At 51.5% G+C, this 15,893-nt stretch overlaps 1 protein-coding gene across 3 annotated transcripts in view; it reads right to left on the bottom strand.

The window, feature by feature from the left end:
- Positions 1-15,893, bottom strand: part of TTC38 (tetratricopeptide repeat domain 38) — a 561,013-nt gene that overhangs the window by 380,455 nt on the left and 164,665 nt on the right. For all 3 annotated transcript variants that reach the window (XM_030214669.1, XM_030214670.1, XM_030214671.1), the window contains exon 5: positions 6,239-6,412. In XM_030214669.1, coding sequence (XP_030070529.1) covers positions 6,239-6,412 — 174 coding nt within the window. The remainder of the gene's footprint in view (positions 1-6,238; positions 6,413-15,893) is intronic.

Raw genomic sequence — 15,893 nt, 5'->3', positions numbered from 1 at the left:
GGTCGCACCCAGTTCCGAAGCAGCGTCTCCTTAAGGACATTGTGCAGCGGCACCGTGGAGGACTCTCTAGGTGGTGATGGATAGTCGAGGACCTCGAGCATCTCGGCCCTCGGCTCTTCCACAGAGACCACGGGGAAGGGAATGCTAATAGACATATCCCGCACAAAGGAGGCAAAGGAGAGACTCTCGGGAGGTGAGAGTTTCCTCTCCGGTGAAGGCGTGGGGTCCGAGGGAAGGCCCGTAGACTCCTCTGAGGAGAAATATCTAGGGTCCTCCTCTTCCCCCCACGAGTCCTCATCCTCGGTGTCGGACATAAGCTCATGTAGCTGAGTCCTGAACCGGGCCCGGCTCGACGTCGAGGCACCAAGGTCTCGGTGTCGTCGAGCGGTGGACTCCCGCGCCGGCGGGGACGGAGCTCCCTCCATCGACGTCGACGGGGACTCCACCTGCGTGGCGGTCGAGACCGGCACCGCAAGCGGCGGCGGTGTCGACAGCCCCGGCGCCGGGCTAGAGCTCGCCGACGCCACAGTCATCGGCGCCGAGGGCGCAAGCACCCCCGGCGCCGGCACAGCCTGGCGCATCAGCCCTTCCAGGATCCCCGGAAGGATGGCTCTGAGGCACTCGTCCAGGCCCGCTGCCGGGAAAGGCGGTGGGGTCGGTAGGGGTGTCGGCGCCAGACGCTGCTGGGGGCCAGGAGACGGCACCGAGGTGCCGGAACCCCGACGCGTCGGTACCTCCACAACCGACGGAGACCTCTCCTCTCGACGATGACGCTTCGGCGTCGCCTCCTCTCCGATATCCGGATGCACCGAGGGCGACCGGTGACGACGCTTCTTATCTTTCTTACGATGCCCGTCACCGGCGCCGGAAGGCATGGAGGAGGAGGAGGTCGATCCCCCTCGGTCTCGAGGTACCGGGTCAGACAGGGTTCGGTCCCGTGGCCCACGAGCTGAGGGAGTGACCGGGGCCGACTGCCCACGCGGCCTCTCACCCCCACTCTCACCGGAGGACCGGCGGGCCGACGGGACCTGTTCTCCTGGGGTCGCTGCCATCGGTGCCGATGTCTCGGGCATCGATACCGGTACCGAAGGGCCGGGCGTCGATACCGATGCCTTCGAGGTCGACGTCGAGGGGCCGGCGCAAGTTCCAAAAAGACGGTCCCGCAGAACTTGCCTCGCAACCTGAGTCCGTTTCCGGAGACCGAGACACAGAGAACACGACTTGATATTGTGCTCCGGCCCGAGGCACTGGAGGCACCAAGCGTGGGTGTCGGTCTGCGAGATCGGCCGGCCGCAGCGACCACACTTTTTAAAACCACTCGGGACCTTCGAGGACATCGACGGAAAAATCGCGTCGGCGAAGTCAAAGTCGTCAATGGTGGCTGAAATCACACCACGAAAAGGAAAACGACCGTGCGGCCACTAGGCCGCAATGCAGCGTCCCCGCTGGAAGTGAGGGAAAAAGGGAGCGCGTGCTCCACACGCGCAGGGTTTCTTTTTTTTTTTTTTTTTTTCAAAAAGAAACCGGACGGTAACTAAACGAAGTTAAACAAAGAAAAAGCACGATCGGCGTAAACGCGATCGAAAATCCGGCGGCTGAATCAGAGAGAGCGGCGAGGCACGACTCTCTCCAGACGCGGAAAAAAAGGAACTGGCGGGAGCGGTCGCGCACGGGCGGGAAGACGGCCGCGCATGCGCGGTGGGCGTGCCCTGCGTGCCGACCGTCCCGCGAAGCTTTTTTCCGGTTGGTGGGGGCTGCCGCGGACGTCACCCAGTCGTGAGAACAAGCAGCCTGCTTGTCCTCGGAGAACAACAATTTTCTTCAGATACACAGTCTTGAACATCAGTTTCAAGTACTGTTTCCTAAATGCCACAATTGACAGTAAACAAAAATCCATACAACACTTCTCCAGCACCGGCGATTAAGAAAGTCAATCTTCTACCAGTGCCGGGGCCTCTTCTCAGACACGTTCTGCCTACGTAGGAAAACAGAAAGTTGCAGCAGAGTAGGCAGGATGTGTCTGAGAAGAGTCCCCAACACGGATAGAAGATTGACTTTCTTAATCGCCAGTGGAAGGAAGAGAGAGATGCAGGACTTGGACAGGGCAGAGAAGGGAGAGAGACATGCTCGGACTCAAGGACAAATTTACCTATATGCAGGGGACCTGGGGCAGCTGCCCGCTTTGCCCATTGGTAAAAGCGACCTTAAGAGTAAGGGGTCTGCAACATCCCCCAGTGCTCTTGCACAAGGGTGTAGGAAAGCTTTGAGAGAGAGGTAGAAAACTTGGACTGAGAGCCTTAAAGTGGGAAGGGATTAGGAAATCCCCACTGGCCTTAATGCTGAGAGAAGGACAGGCCTAGGAGGAATAGGTATGGCTCAAGAGGGGCATGGCTACCCAGACCCCTCTCTGGAAACTTCCTCTTCAGTATAAGAAAAGTCTGGGCAATAGAGGGAGAGAGAGGGGAGGAGAGAAGGACTTCCCTGACAGATGGCTAAACAGAAGTAAACAGGCTACCACAGGAAGCTGTGGAGAGGCCTAAGGTCCCGCAGGTAGGCGAGGCCTGGGAGCAGGGGTTTGAAAGGTGCAGCCCTAATACTACAGAAGAGAACCAGGAATGAAGCTAAGTTTTACATGTTTTATTTTGTAACAAGCCGTTAAGCCCATTAAAACGGGCAATATTTTTTATTTGACATATAATGTTAAATTTGATGAACGTAATGTGTAGTGCTTGAAAGGGTGCGGGGAAATGTTGGGGGTACAGAGAGAGTGACAGTGTGTGTGTGAGAGAGAGAGAGTTTGATTCTAGGAGTCCCTGTGACAGTAGAGGGTCATTTGCACCTTAGCCAGTTGTTTGAGGCAGCAAGGCAGGGCTCGTTTTTGAGTAGCCTGCCCCCCCTCCCCCATACATCTTCCTGTAGGCTATATGGGGTATGTGTGGTGTGTGTGAGCGACATGCCTGGGATACATTCCCGGCGTCGCTGTCCCGCTGTGTGTGTGTGAGAGAGAGACAGACAAAGTGTGTGTGTGTCTGTGTGAAAGAGAGAGAAGAGAGAGAGACATTGTTGTTTGAGGCAGCAAAGCAGGGCTCGTTTTTGAGTCGCCTGCCCCCCTCCCCCAAACATCTTCCTGTAACCTATATGGGGTATGGTGCGTTATTGTTGGACTTCAATGAGTTCACAGTACGTGTGGCGTGTGTGAGCGACGTGCCTGGGATCCATTCCCAGCGTCGCTGTCCCGCTCTGTATGTGTGTGTGACAGAGAGAGAGAGTGTGTGTGTGTGTCTATGTGAAAGAGAGAGAGTGTGAAAGTGAGTTCAGAGAGAGATAGAGACAAAGTGTGTGTGTGTGTGTGTGTGTGTGTGTGTGAAAGAGAGAGAAGAGAGTGGGTGAGAGTGAGTTGAGAGAGAGAGAGAGAGAGAGAGAGAGAGAGAGAGAGAGTTGTTTGAGGCAGCAAAGCAGGGCTAGTTTTTGAGTCGGCTGCCCCCCTCCCCCATATATCTTCCTGTAACATATATGGGGTATGGTGCGTTATTGTTGGACTTCAATGAGTTCACAGTATGTGTGAGCGACGTGCCTGGGAGTGTGTGTGTGTGTGAGAGAGAGAGAGAGAGAGAGAGAGAGAGAGAGAGACTCCGAGTTCCAGGCTCCCCCTCCCTCCCTCCGGGTTCCAGGCCCCTCCATCCCAGTTCCAGGCCCCACCCTCCTTCCCTCCGAGTTCCAGGCACCTCCCTCCCACTCACCCAGTTTCAGGCCCCTTCCCTCCCTCCCTCCCAGTTCCAGAGCGTCTCCCTCCCCCGAGGTCGTTGCCACCGCCGAGGTCGCCGGCGGCCCTCTCATAGTAACCCAGTAACATAGTAAATGACGGCAGAAAAAGACCTGCATGGTCCATCCAGTCTGCCCAACAAGACAATCTCATATGTGCTACTTTTTGTGTATACCCTACTTTGATTTGTACCTGTCCTCTTCAGGGCACAGACCGTATAAGTCTGCCCAGCACTATCCCCGCCTCCCAACCACCGGCTGGCTCTGCCACCCAATCTCGGCTAAGCTCCTTAGGATCCATTCCTTCTGAACAGGATTCCTTTATGTTTATCCCACGCGTGTTTGAATTTCGTTACCATTTTCATTTCCACCACCTCCCGCGGGAGGGCATTCCAAGCATCCACTACTCTCTCCGTGAAAAAATACTTCCTGACATTTTTCTTGAATCTGCCCCCCTTCAATCTCATTTCATGTCCTCTCGTTCTACCGCCATTGGCATCTCCGGAAAAGGTTTGTTTGCAGATTAATACTTTTCAAATATTTGAACGTCTGTATCATATCACCCGTTTCTCCTTTCTTCCAGAGTGTACATGTTCAGGTCATCAAGTCTCTCCTCATACGTCTTGTAACGCAAATCCCTTACCATTCTCGTAGCTTTTCTTTGCACCGCTTCAATTCTTTTTACATCCTTCGCAAGGTACGGCCTCCAAAACTGAACACAATACTCTAGGTGGGGCCTCACCAACGACTTATACAGGGGCATCAACACCTCCTTTCTTCTGCTGGTCACACCTCTCTCTATACAGCCTAACAACCTTCTAGCTACGGCCACCGCCTTGTCACACTGTTTCGTCGCCTTCAGATCCTCAGATACTATCACCCCAAGATCCCTTTCCCCGTCCGTACCTATCAGATTCTCCCCGCCTAACACATACATCTCCTGAGGGTTTCTATTCCCTAAGTGCATCACTTTGCATTTCTTCGCATTGAATTTTAATTGCCAAACCTTAGACCATTCTTCTAGCTTCCTCAGATCCTTTTTCATGTTTTCCACTCCCTCCCGGGTGTCCACTCTGTTGCAGATCTTAGTATCATCCGCAAATAGGCAAACTTTACCTTCTAACCCTTCGGCAATGTCACCCGGCGGCCCTCTCCATTGAACTCACAGCGCCTCACCTCCAAAAGCGCAGCAGACAGCGGCAGATCACCTCCCTTCAGACTTCCTTCCCTCCCTGTGTGTGCCGCCCTCGTGTGACGTAACTTGGCGAGGGCGGGACACAGGGAGGGAAGGAAGGCAGGCGATCTGCCGCTGTCTGCTGCGCTTTCGGAGGTGAAGCGCTGTAAGTTCAACGGAGAGGGCCCGGGTGGAGGGGGGCCGGCGGCGGCCATGGAGCCGTTGTCAGACGATCCCCGCCCGGTGCTTGCCGGTCACCCGCAGCTCTCTGTCCCCGCCGGCAATGATCGTCCACAGCAGTAGCAGCCGGTCAGGAGCGCTGGCATGGGCTGCCCTAGTGTGACTAAACTCCAGCTTTTGAGGGCGGGCGTAGGAGTTGACGTGCTGTGACTAACTCCAGCTTTTGAGGGCAGGCGTAGGAGGTGACGTGCCGCACATGCGCAGAACTGCTGCGCTGTTCTGCACATGTGCGGCATGTCTGTCACTCTTTATTTATATAGTAGGATCTTTTTGCACCAAAGCAGAGGTTTATGTGGTTTATTTAGGCAGCTCAGCCCTGTGGTAAAAGGGTAAGAAAAGCCAAGTCTGCAGTTTTCTTGTGAGTTTGACTATAGGCCTGCTTGGAAAGAAAGTTTTGCCCATAGCAAAGGTGAAAAAAAAAACTGCTTAATGGAACTAAGAAGAGGAGAGAATGATCCAGTTGTCCAGAAGGGGATGAAGAAGGCGTTCCTCTCTGTTTCCCCAAATGCTTAAATGGCTGCAGTATGTTGACAGTCACAGAAAAGTTCCAGTATGTGGTAGAGTATGGAAGACACAGGAGTACTGCAGAGTTAATCAGGACGCCTAAGCTAAAGCTGTATTTTGCTTTGTGGAACTCAAAATAAAAAGAACTGTGTTGCTGGCAAAGGGGCTTGCGCTTCAGAATGGTCTTTACTAGGAAGTGGCTAAACTACACCAGAGATGTCGCCCCCATGACAACAATTAAAATGTCATTTTGTGATTAGAGGGAAAAACAAAGTTACTCACCTGTAACAAATGTTCTCTGAGGCCAGGACGATACGTATTCTCACATATGGGCGATGTTATAGAAGAGTTCTTAAAAGCTATAGAACACTGGGTAGCATCCGCATCGGGGCTCCATAGATGACGTCACCCATATGTGAGAAACAATGTTCTGCTTGTCATCTGAGAATCAAATGATTTTATACAGAAAACAAAGTACAATTCACTTTCATGTCTAGCTGAATTATGACTAAAAGAACTCCAGAGAAGAGGAAAAAGTTAAACTGGACTTGCACATACTTGCTGAAAGGAACAGATGGTTTCCAATAGGGAAGAACTCGAGCCACAGAGTCTCTCATCTGTGCACTAAAGCCCAGGTAAAAGTATGTGTCATGGACAAACTTCAAAGCCAACAGATCCAATGGATGGTCTTGTAAAATCTGTTCCCATTGTTCAGTGGCTTTTGGAAGACAACTAGTAAAACAAAAAGAAAAAAATATAGCCAATTATGGATACTGATACTCTGTATGAAGAATTTTTAGTCCAACCATGGTCCTTCTATGTTCTTATTTCTAAAGGTCTGTTAGAGCCCAACAGTCTTTTGATAACCCATTTATAGAATTTGGGTAATACTGAGTATAGGAAAATTAGGTTCTTACCTTGATAATTTTCTTTCCTTTAGTCACAGCAGATGAATCCATTAACTGATGGGTTGTATCCGCCTACCAGCAGGTAGAGATAGAGAACACTGAAAGCACATGGTGTTCCTGGATGCCCAGCCCCCTCTGCCTTCAGTATATGAAATTTCCAAAGCAGAGTGATTAAGAAAGGCAAAATAACAAACTTTCCTCACAGAGAACAAACGCCCCTGAACCGGAGCAATAACCAAACAAAGGAGGGACCTTATCAACCTCCTGCAATAAAAACAGCATGTAGTAACTCTGATAGCTTGTCTTCAAGTACTCCTAATGAGGCACAATGTCTGTATGCAACATCTGTACAAAAACTAAAGTCAGACAGGGAGGGATCATGGATTCATCTGCTCTGACTAAAGGAAAGAAAATTATCAAGGTAAGAATCTAATTCCCTTCCTTGTCATCAACAGCAGATGAATCCATTAACTGATGGGATGTACCAAAGCACTCCCTAAGTAGGGTGGGAAAAGGCAACTCCGCGAGCAAGCACTTGCGCTCCAAAATGCACATCCTGCCGCACTGCCACATTCAGCCTGTAATGCCGCACAAACAAGAGCCGAGAAGCCCAGGTAGCCGCACGACAGATCTCTTGAAGAGAAAAGACACCCGTTTCAGCCCACAAAGAGGACATTGCCCTCGTAGAGTGTGCTTTAAACGCTTCAGGCGGCGACCGCCCTGAAAGCAGATAAGCAGAAAAAATGAGTTCCTTAAGCCAGCGGGCTATAGTGGCCTTCGACGCCGGAAGCCCCCGTCGGGGACCTGCCAAATAAATGACCAGAATTCCTAAACTCATTTGACATTTGCAGATACTGCCACAGAGCCCTGCGGACATCCAAAAGGCGCGATTGCCCAAAGGAGTCCGGAAACTCCTCCTTACAAAAGGAAGGAAGAAAAATGGGCTGGTTCAGGTGAAAAGCTGAAACCACCTTAGGCAGAAGGGAAGGCACCGTATGAACAGTTACCCCAGATTCCGAGAACTGTAGAAAAGGATCCCGACAGGAAAGAGTCTGAAGCTCAGACACTCTTCTTGCTGACGTCATTGCCACTAAAAAAAACTGTCTTGAGAGTCACATCCTTCTCAGAAGCCCATTTAAGAGGCTCAAACGGAGATCGCTAGAGCGCCTTCAACACGAGCCCCAGGTTCCAAGCCGGAAAGGGCGACCGCAAATCGGACAATATCCGGATGTGTAGCAAGGGACAAGCCGGAGACTTTCCCCCGGAAACAGGCCAACGCTGCCACTTGAACTCAAAGAGAATTGTAGGCCAGGCCCTTTTGTAGCCCGTCCTGCAAAAAGTCCAGCAAAAGCGAGACTGTCGCCAGAGTCGGCGAGATAGACTTTGGAGTACACCATGCCTCAAAAGTGCGCCAGATCCGAGCATAAGTCGCAGAGGTAGACCGCGGGCGAGCCCGCAAGAGCGTGGCAATAACCTTATTAGAATAGCCCTTGTCCCTCAATTGCGTTCTCTCAAGAGCCAGGCCGCAAGACCAAAATGGCAAGGATCTTCCATAGTCACCGGACCCTGAACTAACAAGTTCGGAACCAGAGGCAAAGGAAGAGGCGCGTCCACCAGCATCCGCCGGAGATCCGCATACCACGGACGCCTTGGCCAATCCGGGGTGAAGAGAATCACCAATCCTCGGTGCAGGCGAATCGGAAGTAGTACTCGCCCTATCAAGGGCCAAGGAGGAAACACAAACAGGAGGCCCGAGAGCCAAGGTTGAGCCACAGCATCCAACCCCGCCGAGCGAGGATCTCTCCTTTTGCTGAAAAAGCGAGGGACTTTGGCGTTTACGCTTGACATCATGAGGTTCAAGCCTGGAGTCCCCCATTTGGCACAAATCTGAAGAAAAACTTCTGCCAGTTCCCATTCCGCCGGGTCGATTTGATGTCTGCTGAGGAAATCGGCTTGTACGTTGCTCTGACCTGCTATGTGAACCGCGGACAGCAGCTCTAGGTGGCACTCGGCCCAGTCGCAGATCTGAGACGCCTCCGTAGCCAGGGCCCTGCACCGAGTGCCGCCCTGATGATTGATGTAGGCCACTGCTGTCGTGTTGTCCGACAGAACTCGGACAGGAAGACCCTTCAGCGTCTTGTGGAAGGCCAGAAGAGCCTGGAATATCGCTCTCAGTTTCAAGCAATTGATGGACCACCCCGCTTCCGCGGTGGACCTCAGACCCCGAGCATAGCGTCCATTGCAATGAGCTCCCCAGCCCGACACGGCATCCGTTATCACCAGACACCAAAAAGAAAGAGCCAGTGGCATCCCCTGCTGCAGCATGCTGTCGGAAAGCTACCAATCCATACTGCTGGGCCGCAGGAAGCCACCTTAGTCTGCGTTGGTATTCCTGGGAAATCGGAGGCCATTGCTGAAGCAGAGCAAGCTGCAGCGGCCTCATGTGAGCTCTCGCCCAGGGAACCACCTCTATGGTGGCCATCATTGATCCCAGGAACTGAACAAAGGCCCAAGCTCGAGGGCAAGGCATCCGCAGGAGCAGGCGGACCTGATTCTGAAGCTTGAGCCGCCTGCTGTCGGGAAGAAAAAAGAACCCCAAAGCCGTGTCGAACCGGACCCTCAAATACTCGACAGACTGAGAGGGGGTCAGGTGACATTTGGGCACATTGACTACCCAGCCCAGAGTCTGAAGAACTGTAACAACTCTGGCAGTGGCAAGTCGACTTTCGTCTGCCAAATCCGCTCTGATGAGCCAGTCGTCGAGCTAAGGGTGAACTCTGATACCCTCTCGCCTAAGAAAGGCAGCCACCACTACCATCACCTTGGAAAAAGTCTGAGGGGCAGTAGCCAGGCCGAAAGGCAAGGCGCGAAACTGGAAATGTTGGTTCAATACCACAAACCGGAGAAATCGCTGATGTGGCAGCCAGATGGGGATATGCACGTACGCTTCCTTGAGGTCCAGAGACCTGAGAAACTCTCCTGGCTGTACCGCCACAATGACGGAGCGCAGGGTTTCCATGCGGAAGTGTCGCACTCCTAAGGCCTCGTTGACTCTGCGTAAGTCGAGGATAGGTCTGAACGACCCGCCTTTTCGAGGAACCACAAAATAGATGGAGTAGCGACTGCAGCCACGTTCAGCGGGAGGAACCGGAACCACCGCTCCGAGCTTCAGCAACACCTGCAAGATCTCGTTTACCGCCGCCCGCTTGACAGCAGTGCCGCATCGGGACTCCAAAAATGTGTCTCCCACTGGGGCAGCAAATTCTAGTCGGTAACCTTCTCTGATCAGGTCCAGGACCCACTGATCCGAAGTAATGTTGGTCCACTCCTTGAGAAAGAGGGAGAGACCACTCCCTACTGTGGGAACCGACGAATGGACCGGCGCCCCATCATTGTGGAGGACGCCCCTGAACTCCTGGACGTTGCCCGGATGCTGCCGCGTGTTTGTCCGAACGAAAGGAGTTCTTCTGCTAGAAACGGGTACGTTGACCAAACCCTGCAGAGCACCCCGGGCGATACCTGCGAGCTTCCCGAAAACGTGGCCTGGGAGAGGAGGCAAAAGGAGGACTTTTGGAAGAAGGCCTCGGCCTATCCTCAGGCAACCGTTGGGACAAGAGTCCCCTAGGTCCTTAACAATCTTCTCCAAATCCTCCCCAAATAAAAGAAGGCCCCGAAAGGGTAACCTCACCAGCCTTTGTTTAGAGGTCATGTCAGCCGCCCAATGCCGGAGCCAAAGAAGGCGGCGGGCAGCAACCGCCACCGACATCTGCTTAGCCGAAGCTCTGGCCAGATCATAAAGGGCATCAGCCAAAAAAGACAGGGCAGACTCCATACGCGGGCCGACCTCAGCAAGGGAACCCGCTCCATCGGCGGGCTGCTCAACCACCTGCTGCAACCAGGAAAGGCAGGCCCGGGCTACATAGGAACTGCAAATAGCCGCCCATAAGGAAAGGCCCGAGATTTCAAAGAACCGCTTCAGTGCGGATTCCAGCCGCCGGTCCTATATATGTTTCAAAGCAACCCCTCCCTCCACCGGGAGAGTAGTCTTTTTAGTCACAGCCATGACAAACACATCCACTTTAGGCATCCCAAAGAGGGCCAACTGACTTTCACTCAAAGGGTAAAGGTGACACATAGCCCTGGCCACCTTCAAGGGACCATTAGGGTCAGACCATTGAGCTGAAATAAGCTCTTGGATGGAAGCATGCACAGGAAAAGCCCGAGAAGGCTTCTTAGTACTAGCCATCCTAGGATTAATAGAAGCGGAAGCGCCCTCGTCAGGCTCTTCAATACAAAGGGTCTGTAAGGCATCAGAAATGAGAGCTGGCAGCTCGTTGCAGTGGAAAATCCGAACCGCTTTAGGGTCATCCAACTCCTGTGGCAAGCAGCCACCCTCTTCTGGATCATCAGTCCGTGAGGGCCTGCCAGACCCCTCAGACTCCCCGAAACTAGACCACGGGGGAGAACAGAGTGAAGAGTCCCCTTCAGACGGGGTATTCACTCGTCTACACTTAACGTCAGCCAAAAGCTACTACTACTACTATTTAGCATTTCTATAGCGCTACAAAGCGTAGCAGCGCTGCACAAACATAGAAGAAAGACAGTCCCTGCTCAAAGAGCTTACAATCTAGTAGACAAAAAAATAAAGCAAACAAATCAATTAATGTGTAGAGGAAAGAGGAGAGGAGGGTAGGTGGAGGCGAGTGGATACAAGTGGTTACGAGTCAAAAGCAACGTTAAAGAGGTGGACTTTCAATCTAGATTTAAAGATGGTCAAGGATGGGGCAAGACGTAGGGGCTCAGGAAGTCTATTTCAGGCATAGGGCGCAGCAAGACAGAAGGAGCGAAGTCTGGAGTTGGCAGTAGTGGAGAAGGGAACAAATAAGAAGGATTTATCCAGGGAACGGAGTGCACAGGAAGAGGTTTAGGGAAGGACGAGTGTGGAGAGATGCTGGGGAGCAGCAGAGTGAGTACATTTATAGGTTAGTAGAAGAAGTTTGAACAGGATGCGAAAACGGATAGGGAGCCAGTGAAGCGACTTGAGGAGAGGGGTACTATGAGTAAAGCGACCCTGGCGGAAGATGAGACGGGCAGCAGAGTTTTGAACCGATTGGAGAGGGGAGAGGTGACTAAGTGGGAGGCCAACAAGAAGCAGATTGCAGTAGTCCAAACGACAGGTGACAAGGGTGTGGATGAGGGTTTTGGTAGAGTGCTCAGAAAGAAAGGGGCGGATTTTACGGATGTTGTAAAGAAAGAAACGACAGGTCTTGGTGGTCTGCTGGATATGAGCAGAGAAGGAGAGAGAAGAGTCAAAGATAACCCGAAGGTTTCAAGCTGAGGAGACAGGGAGAATGAGAGTGCCATCAACAGAAATAGAAAACGGGGGGAGCGGGGAGGTGGGTTTAGGGAGGAAAATGAGAAGCTTGGTTTTGGTCATATTTAATTTCAGGTGGCGTTGAGACATCCAGACAGCAATGTCAGACAAGCACGCTGAAACTTTGGTTTGGATGCAAGGTGAGATATCAGGGGTAGAAAGGTAGATTTGGGAGTCATCAGCATAGAGATGGTAGGAAAAGCCATGGGATGAGATTAATGAACCAAGGGAAGAAGTGTAGATAGAAAAGAGCAGGGGACCAAGAACAGAACCCTGAGGTATGCCGACAGGCAGAGGGATTGAAGTAGAAGAGGATCCACCAGAGTGAACACTAAAGGTGCGGAGGGAGAGGTAGGAAGAGAACCAGGAAAGGACAGAGCCCTGGAATCCAAGTGAGGACAGGGTATCGAGAATTATGCTGTGATCGACAGTGTCAAAAGCAGCGGAAAGATCAAGAAGAATGAGGATGGAATATTGACCTCTGGATTTCGCCAGTAATAGGTCATTGGAGACTTTAGTAAGTGCAGTTTCGGTTGAGTGGAGAGGGCGAAAACCAGATTGTAGTGGGTCAAGAATAGCATGTGACGAGAGAAAATCAAGGCAGCGGCGGTGAACAGCACGCTCAAGTAATTTGGAGAGAAAGGGAAGGAGGGAGATGGGTCGGTAATTAGACGGACAAGTAGGGTCGGGTGAAGGCTTCTTAAGGAGAGGTGTGACCACAGCATGTTTGAAGGCAGAAGGGACAGTCGCAGTGGAAAGTGAGAGGTTGAGAATGTGACAGACAAAAGGAATAAGAGCAGGAGATGGCATTAAGAAGGTGGGTGGGAATGGGATCAGAGGAACAGGTGGTACATTTTGAGGAAGAAAGAAGAAGTGTAGTTTCCTCAATAGTAACTTCAGGAAAGGAGGAAAGGGAATGAGGGGAAGGAGAGAGAGGGGAACGGACTAGTGGAGGAAGAGGTGGCGAGGTAGAGAATGCAAGGTTTATCTTTTGAACCTTGTCGTGAAAGAATTCAGCAAGGATCTGAGGAGATAATGAAGGGGGAGTTGGGGGAGGGGGCACCTTGAGGAGAGAGTTCAATGTGGTGAAGAGAAGTCAAGGGTTAGAGCCAAGAGAGTTAGTCAGTTGGGTATAATAATCCTGTTTGGCGCGTAAAAGAGCAGATTGGAAGGAGGTCAGCATGAACTTAAAGTGTAAGGAATCAGAAAGGGCTCGAGATTTCTGCCAGAGGTGTTCGGCGGAGTGGGTACAGGAACGTAGGTAGCGGATATTAGAAGTCAGCCAAGGTTGGGGTTTTGTACGCCTTATAGGGCGGGTCATCAAAGGTGCAAGAGTGTCTAAGGCAGATGATAGAATATTGTTGTAAGAAGAAACAGCCTCGTTGACAGACGTGGATGATGCCACAGTCGAGAGGAGGTTTGAAACATGGGAGGATAGAGATGAAGGGTCAATACCATGAAGATTCCTAGATAAATTAGATAAGATAAGACGGGACTGGGAGGGAGTAGATTTAAGCTCGGGGGAAGAAATAAAGTCTCCAGCAGATGCTGGGCTATCAAGAACTGGAGGCAACCTAGTCCGAAAGGAATTGTCAGGAGCCTCAGGCAGTGCTCTTTTTAACATAAAAGCCTTATGCATCAGCAGCACAAATTCAGGGGAGAAAAACTCACCCTGTACATCTGCCCCCACATTGGGGGAAGCGGAAGCAATAGCTCCTCTAGAAACCTCGAAACGAGGCATCCCCATCCGCAACTGAGAGGGTCGAGTCACGCGGCGCCTCCATGATGGAGGCCGCTGCCACCTCCATCGGGCGGGAAGAAACACCACCTGCCATGCTCGTGCCAGCATTAGCATCTAGGCAGCATGTGCTGCAAAGCCCCGCTGCTGATCTCCGTTTCTTACAGTGGGAGCAGCGCTTAACCCCTTCAGCAGCCATCAGATACAGAAAACAAAATGGTGCCTTCACGCCAAAACTTACCCCGCACAGAGCTCTGTCAGCGGGAACCTCCCCGGAGGAGCTGGGCACCACTCTCACCTCAGAAGACCGAGTCAAACGAGCTGCGGTCAAGCTGCACTGAACCAGGAGCTCAGGAGAAAGCCTCTCTCTCTCTCTTTTTTTTTTTTTTTACTGTGAGGAAAGTTAGAGGCAGGCAGCCACAGAGGAACTCCAGGAGGAGGGGGAATGGGGTAAAACAGGGACAGGGAAAATCAAGTATGCCTTTAAAGTGGGCACCACCAGACACAACACCCCCCGCTCTACTGGCAAAGCACAGAAGCCACCCCAGGCAGAATTCCAGGAGCTGAGAAAGCAAGGTCCACATCTGCTGGGAGATAGAGATATACTGAAGGCAGAGGGGGGCTGGGCGTCTAGGATTCATCTGCTGTTGATGGCAAGGAACTATAGTTCTTAAACTCTTCTGGCTGCTGTGTGCATGATTCTAGTGCTCTCCATTCACCTATCTGCAACTTTCAAGTTTTCTGCAGAGACTCTCTCTGACTGCTGCAGGACGTTCCTGCAGAAATACTCAGTGGCTAAAATATACTAAGTCTTGAAGCTCAAAAAACACCAGTACCTCCATGGAAGAGTTCTCAATTGCTGCTCAGTAGCGGGGAGGAGCAGGCCTACCTAATCGTGATAAGAACTCATGCACAGCTAGAGAAAGAAAATGCAGCAGTTATCTGAGTGACATATATTCCCAAAGACTCTTATGGGCCGATGACCAGAAGCAGCACTAGAGGATGTTAGCGCCTATGTTTGGTACCGCTCCATGATCAGAGCCCCCGAGCGTGTGAAACAACGCACTTGCGGGCTCTGAATGCAACTAGAACTCAAATGCATACAAAAGAGGGCTCTTAGCACAAGTAGCATGCAGATGTACGCTAAATGCATTCTTTTCCAAAGATCAGAAAGACAAACATTGGCATGCGGTCCACAGCAAACCCTATGGGTTTGCAGACTACTGAGGAGAAATGGTGAGCCCTGTCCAGCATGCATTTGCATGTTAGCAGGCCCCTCATTTCCCCCAATGCAGCAGTCTTCCCCCTCCCCCCCCCCCCCCCCCCCCCCCCCGGAGGAGCAGGAACCCCAGACCTGTCAAACAAGTGCGGGAGGATTGTGCCTGAGCGCATGGTCAGGCACAATCCTCACGAACTTTACCCTATGATCAGAGATAATAGTGTGCATAAATTTGCATGCTATTATCTCTGATTATAGGGGCGGTAAAACCACAGGCTGTTCCAGCATTATTTTTAGAGAGCTGTTTAGAACAGCGCAGGGCTTTCGATTATCTGCCCATTGGAGAGGAACCCAACAGTGCAGTTTTCCCTCAAGCTATTCCTGGAGATGGCCAGTCTGGTTTTCTGGATATCCACTGTGAATATGCATGAGATAGCTCACTGTATGCAATCCCATACATATTCTTTACAGATATTCTGAAAACCAGACCAGCCACGAGGTACTCCCAAGGATGGCTTGAGAAACACTGATGATTAAAGGTGATTTTCAGCTTACTTAGGATAATTTTCAGTCTATGGTAGTGCTTATACCTGAAACTTTAAAAATGAGCACATCCTGTGGGGAACTCTTATCCCACATTATTTTGTTGGCCCACCCAGTCTCCTCCTAGTATTGCCATTTTCCCTGCATGGGGAAGGGAAATGTTTGAAAACTGCCTTTCATTAAGTACAGTTATGTACAACATGGCAGAAAACTCCAGCATACAATCAGTAAAATATGTCGTATGTTGGAGAGGAAGTGACGTCACAGTACTGAATGGTAGCCTGATCTGAGAGCTCCCGCAGCCCGCTCCCTCCGTTTAATTTAGCGATCAAAAGCAGGTATCCTGTCTTATAAATTTGAATTTTTTTTTTTGTTGTTATCTCGAGGCGGACTGAGAGGAACATTGTTTTAGGCGGAATGAGTAAAACCGC

This window comes from Microcaecilia unicolor, chromosome 9 (genome assembly GCF_901765095.1).
Source record: "Microcaecilia unicolor chromosome 9, aMicUni1.1, whole genome shotgun sequence".
Lineage (NCBI taxonomy): Eukaryota > Metazoa > Chordata > Amphibia > Gymnophiona > Siphonopidae > Microcaecilia > Microcaecilia unicolor.
The sequence above is the reverse complement of the archived record's forward strand: the minus strand, read 5'-3'. Positions and strand labels throughout refer to the sequence as shown.